This window comes from Triticum dicoccoides, chromosome 1B (assembly GCF_002162155.2).
Source record: "Triticum dicoccoides isolate Atlit2015 ecotype Zavitan chromosome 1B, WEW_v2.0, whole genome shotgun sequence".
In the NCBI taxonomy this organism is placed as follows: Eukaryota; Viridiplantae; Streptophyta; class Magnoliopsida; order Poales; family Poaceae; genus Triticum; species Triticum dicoccoides.
The window spans coordinates 360,105,400-360,111,256 of record NC_041381.1 but is presented as its reverse complement, the minus strand read 5'-3'; the positions used below and the strand labels follow the sequence as shown (position 1 = coordinate 360,111,256).

General features: G+C 50.5%; 1 protein-coding gene across 1 annotated transcript in view; it reads left to right on the top strand.

Annotated features, from left to right (window-relative positions):
- The first annotated feature begins 2,766 nt into the window (after positions 1 to 2,766).
- Positions 2,767 to 5,857, top strand: part of LOC119350380 (centromere-associated protein E-like) — a 113,821-nt gene continuing 110,730 nt past the window's right edge. Inside the window, exons 1-6 of the mRNA XM_037618242.1 lie at positions 2,767 to 3,318; positions 3,426 to 3,623; positions 3,712 to 3,837; positions 3,963 to 4,018; positions 4,281 to 4,404; positions 4,731 to 5,853. Coding sequence (XP_037474139.1) covers positions 3,244 to 3,318; positions 3,426 to 3,623; positions 3,712 to 3,837; positions 3,963 to 4,018; positions 4,281 to 4,404; positions 4,731 to 5,853 — 1,702 coding nt within the window. The 5' untranslated portion in view covers positions 2,767 to 3,243. The remainder of the gene's footprint in view (positions 3,319 to 3,425; positions 3,624 to 3,711; positions 3,838 to 3,962; positions 4,019 to 4,280; positions 4,405 to 4,730; positions 5,854 to 5,857) is intronic.

Genomic DNA, 5,857 nt, shown 5'->3' with positions numbered 1-5,857 from the left:
TTTATTAATCAAGCAACATAGTATCCTAGATACAAAATCTGGAGTAGAATGAAAAACACAAAGACCATTAGAGTTCACACAAGATTTAGCTAAAAGATTAGACTGCCCATGAATATGCTTGAACACCACAGAAGAGATGCACGGCGCACCACACTTGATGTCCGACACCACCGAGCCAACTAGGGAGCGGTCGCGGACAGGAGAATTCACACTGTGCGCCAAGAACAGGCGGTGGGAGACGCAGATCAGCGAGTCGCATCCTTCCAACCCGTGCAAGGTAAACTGATCGCCGAAGAGCCAAGGCCTCGGCCAATTCTGGTGTACGCCTACCATTGGTCGCTTCTCGGCAAGCAACAACACACTGGCCATCAGAGTTAAGAGCGACCACCCCTGCACCAACCTTCCCCAGATCGAAGAAAATCGCATCATCATACATGAATAAAAAGGAACCTGGCGGTGGCGGAGACCAGACGGTGTTCGAAGCAATGCTCTCACGCCTATGCGCAGGGTCGGGTTTGTATAGATGCGAACAATCAAATCAACATACACGTTTATCTTATGTGTTGTTTTGTTGTTGAGGTGGTTGTGGTGTTTTTGTTTCTTAAAATACTCATGATTTTTTGATGTGCCGCGTCATTCCTTGCAAAGCCAATGTTTTTTGGTAACGGAAATGGTTGTATACTCATTGACCCACTACGTGTTAATTGCACAATGTTTGTTGTAGTCTAGGAGTACAAAAAAGTAGCCGGATTATAACTAGACTAAAATCATGCAAAACCCTAATCAATACATGTGTGTCACATCCACCCACAACAGACACATGGACACCCGGGCTGACTTGGCCAGCGTCGAAGACTTGGGAGCTGTTTGGATAGTAGCCCGGACTTGCCCTGCCAATATTTTGGTGTTGACTGCTAGTATAGGCCAGTGTTTGGATTGAAGCCCAATTCCCACGCCCACGCCAATTTTTTGGCCATCGCTTTAGTTTCCGTGCTCGTGCGTTGGCGAAACGGGGGCGGCAGATTCGCTCGCCAATTTTTTGGTACGCCCTGAGTTGGCAAGGCTGGCAAGGGCAGAATCCAAACAGCCTCGTGACACACCGCAATGGACATCCCGTCAATGCATTCCAGTAACACTATCATCAACACTCATCGCTCGTGAAAAGACCCAACGAACATTGATCACCATGAACCAAGAGGGAGAGACTTTTCAGTTGCACTCCTTGTGGAAAAAACCCATCGTGGAAATCAGAGGTCACAACGCACCAGAAACCCCTTCTACGTGGCATCCTTGTAATCCCACAAAACTACATAGTGACTTTACGCTACACAATAAAAAAAATATGTACACAACCTCCACAACGTATGATGGACAGTCGATGATAATGGCCATGCATCGAACAAAGTTTGCTCGCCACCGTCATCATAGGCACATGAGACCCGATGCTAACGGATCCAGGGTAGCCTCCCTATCATCCACGCGAACAAGTGAAAGACCAACCGTCTTGCTATCCGAAGGTATTCCAAAGCGATGCATCAAAGAAGGGCATCAACACAAACAACGCAATTGTCATTCGATCTTGAAAAACAAAGAGAGCCTCACTATCAGGGTTGTGAGGAATCGGGGTAGCCCTTGGTGAAAATCCTACTCCGACTTTTGGCTTGATCTTGCTATAGCAACCCTACGCAAATAACCATTCTTGTGGATAACCCAAGCATTTTAGTCGACCCGTGTATTAATTCCTATGATAGCTGACGCGGTTCCCTCGTTCTCCTCCCATGGTAAACGAATAAGATGACATTGGCAATTCTATATTGACGGTGAACCTCATGAAAGAGAAAGAACCATTGCTTGGACCTATTGATCACCGATTTTTAGGCATCACTAGCGATAAGCATGCATCGACGAGAGGACGATGGACAGTTGCACATAGGAGGCTTGCGATAGATATTAACTCGGGTATTTAATTTACTAATACTGATGCAAAATTGGTTTGTTGATGATAATATATTAGAAGATGCATATATATACATGTTTTTGCCATTCAGCAGCAGTGACATCATAGCTTTCGTGGAGTTGACTTGAAAAATATAATGCTTCCACATATACAATTCAGTACCTCCGCGTTCCAACGACATCACAAATCATTTTATCCTTTTGTTCGTGTGAAAATAAACCAAACATATTATTCACCGAACACACCACTTGGGCATCCAATCGAATCCAACCAAAAACATTTGTAGAAACACCGGCGACGTCTTTCTCACGGGTTTATTAAAACATACGCAAAACAGGCGGTTCCATAATTCAGATTCCATGAGACGTGCACTGAGTGAAAGCAAGATCGCACCGTCTGTCTCACGGTTTCACATCAACATCGACAACCCTCTTTCTAAAAAACAAACAAACAAACATCGACGACACTCCAACACGCACCTTACCTCACTAACCCCTTTGCTAAACCAGCAAAGAAGCTGAATTAGTGGTAGGTCTCAAGTGAGTCGCTCACACGTCCACGCTTCTTTCACAGAAGCAGAAGAAGAATTGCCGTCGGCAGGTCAGTGTGATCAGTCTCCTCCCTGCCGGCGCACAGCAGCTGTGAAGCTCAAGCAATGGCAGCTCCAGATTTTTTATCCGTCGCCATCCTCCCACCTCGCTCTAACTAAATAAATCCCCATTACCCTTTTCCCCAAATCAATTGACCACCATTTTATAGACTCCGAACCTTCTCTCTCCCACCTCCTCTCTCTTTCTTTCTCTCTCCCCCCCTTTCTCTCTAGTCCCTAAACCCCCAAATCAGAGAGAGAGAGAGCAAAGCAGAGCCGTAGTGTGTGCGTGTGTGTAAGAGAGAGCTCAGCTGGGTTCCTTTCTCTCACTAGATCTGCCCACTGGTGGTGTGCCCCTGCCTTGCCTTTGCCCAAAGCCGCTCCTGCCCCGGCCTTCTTGCTTGCTTGCCTGCGGTGTCACCCACTGGCCACTCCCTCTCTATGCGTGCTCTGCCCCTGTCTCCATGTGCTGGTCTCGCCGCTCTAACTAACCACCACCCGCACCGCACAGCAATGCCAAGCCTGGCGTCACTGGATTCGCGCGCACGGCATTGCAATGCCGCTGCCGATCGAGGCGTGACGGACTAGCCAGCCGGCCGAGACGAGCAAGCAAGATTTCGTCTGGTTCTGTTGGGGGGCGGTTGGCTGCTTGCTTGGCTGATTCCTCTCGGGCGCAGCACCCGCCGCCGCCGCCGGCATGTTCAAGTCGGCGAGGTGGCGCGGCGCCGGCAAGGCCAAGGCCGTGTTCAAGCTGCAGTTCCACGCCACCCAGGCACGGCACGACCCCCCGCTCGCTCCGGAAGAAGCAGAGTTTTCGTCTTGGTTCTTGTTTTTCGCGTTCGATTTGAGGCGTGACGGACGGAGCGCGTGTTCCTGCAGGTGCCGGAGCTGGGAGGGGAGTCCATGATGGTGGTGGTGACGCCGCAGGACGTCGGCCGGCCCACGGCGCGGACGGAGCGCGCGGAGGTCGCCGACGGCGCCTGCCGCTGGCCCGCCCCGATCTTCGAGGCCACCAAGCTCCCCTCCGGCAAGGCGGCCGCCGGCGACAAGATCTACCAGTTCCTCGTCTACGAGACCGTGAGCGACCAACCGGCCCCACATTAATCAATCGAGAGCGATCGTGCTCGATTTGTTCTGACTCGGCAATGCCGTGCGGTCCGTGCAGGGGTCGGCCAAGGCGGCGCTGCTGGGGGAGGCGACGGTGAACATGGCCGAGTACGCGGAGGCGTTCAAGCCGTCGGCGGTGACGCTCCCCCTCAAGGGCAGCCCCGCGCCCGGCGCGCTGCTGCACGTGAGCACCCATCTCCACCCTCCCCCCACCTCTTAAAAAGCTTGCGGCGTTTTCCTGTGACCTGTGACGGCGACGCGCTCGCGGCTCCTGATTTTGATGGTTGCTGCTGCTGTTTCCTGTGACAGGTGACCATCCAGCGGGTGGTGGGTGGTGCCGGCGGTGGGTGCGGTGACGACGGGAGGTAGGTCGCCTTGCATCGCGTTGGTTGGAGATTAGTTTAGACACATCCGCTGCCTTCTGGTTTGAGCTTTAAGAGATCATCTCATCTCACATCAACCAGATTCACTTAGACATTGCTGCTAGCTGCATTGTGGCTGTTTGCGCTTTGAGGATTGTGCCTGTGCCTGTTGCATTCCGGTGTGTGCCTTAGGCATGGTGCATTTGCTTTGATTCAGGGGTTGATTGTGTAATTGGGTACTGATTCTTGCTCTTTGCGGCGACAGTGAGAACGGCGACACCGCAAAGTCTTCGCCGCGGAGGACGCTGCAGAGCCAGCTGAGCCGGTGCGAGGACGAGGAAGCCGAGAAGGCGAGGTCGCTTGCTGCCGATTCGATGAGCCCTGTGCATGTAAGTAACCAGTGAGGCCTAGTGGGGAAGAGTCCTTGAGAGCTTTCCTTTTTTGATCCATCATCATTGCATTGCTCTGTTTCATTTCTGTTGATGCCCAAGAAAGAGAGCTTTTGGCATGCTAAGCATATTGCAAAGAAAAAGGGAAGCTACGTTTGTCTAGTTGATCATTTCGGGGGGTCACATTTGCTGCGTGGTACTTTTTGTTTGAGATCTGAATTTCTCATTCCTGTAGTGAAGGGGAAGAATTTAGAACTGAACAATGCATGCGCTATGTCATCTTCCCCTATGTTCATCAGATAGTAACTGATAGCTTTCTTGTACAGGATGGATTGGTGATAAGCAAACCACCAGGGATGAGGTTTCCCTTGAGAAGAAATATGCCGGCATCTGTTGAGCCGGCCGGCCACCTCCACAATGCCAATGGCTTTGACGCCGTTTCGTTGTCGGGTTCAGATGGGAGCTCAGGAAGATTCACTCCCAAAACCAGTGCGAACATGCATAGCACATTTCTTCAGGATGCGACCAATGTCCTCTCGCCTTTTGCCAACAATGCCACCTCGAGAAACCCATTGAGCTCTGGTGACTGGTCAGGAAGCTCAGCTCCTGACGCTAGCACTGATGGGTCGACGAGCAACTCGGGTGAGACGGGGTTGAGAGGTGCAGAGGATGATGTAGAGAAGCTGAGAAGTGAGATAGGGACTTTGACAAGAAAACTGGATGTCTCAGACATGGAGTTGCAGACACTCAGAAAGCAAATTGTAAAAGAGAGTAGGCGAGGTCAAGACCTTTCCAAGGAAATGAGTAGCTTGAGGGATGAGAGGGATGCACTCCGAGGAGAATGTGAAGGCCTTAGAGGGATGAAGAAGACGATCCATGATGCAAATGGATCAGGTAAACGGTTGTCAGACGGGGAAGATCCCTGGTCTCAGGTTGAGGAGCTGAAGCAAGAGCTGGGCCATGAGAAGAATTTAAATGCAGATCTACGTGTACAGCTACAGAAAATGCAGGAGTCCAACTCTGAGCTGCTTCTGGCTGTGAAGGATCTTGATGAAATGCTGGAGCAGAAGAATAGAGATATGTCCATTTTGCAAGAAGAAACAGTAGAGGATCCCCAGGAGGCAGAATATGAGCATGCACTGTCAAATGTGCACAGTGCTGGACACAAGATGGACATGTCTGAAACAAGTTCGTACCAAGAGAAAGAAGACGAGCTTATGTTGGATGCATTGGTGAAGAAGAGTGACGGCATCGCTAGTTCTGAACTGCAAGAGAAGATTCTTGAACTGAGTGATGAAATTGAGCTGTACAAGAAAGACCGTGAGGATCTTGAGATGCAAATGGAGCAGCTTGCACTTGATTATGAGATTCTGAAGCAAGAGAACCATGACATCTCTTCGAGGCTGGAACAAACACAACTTAGAGAGCAGCTAAGGATGCAGTATGAGTGTTC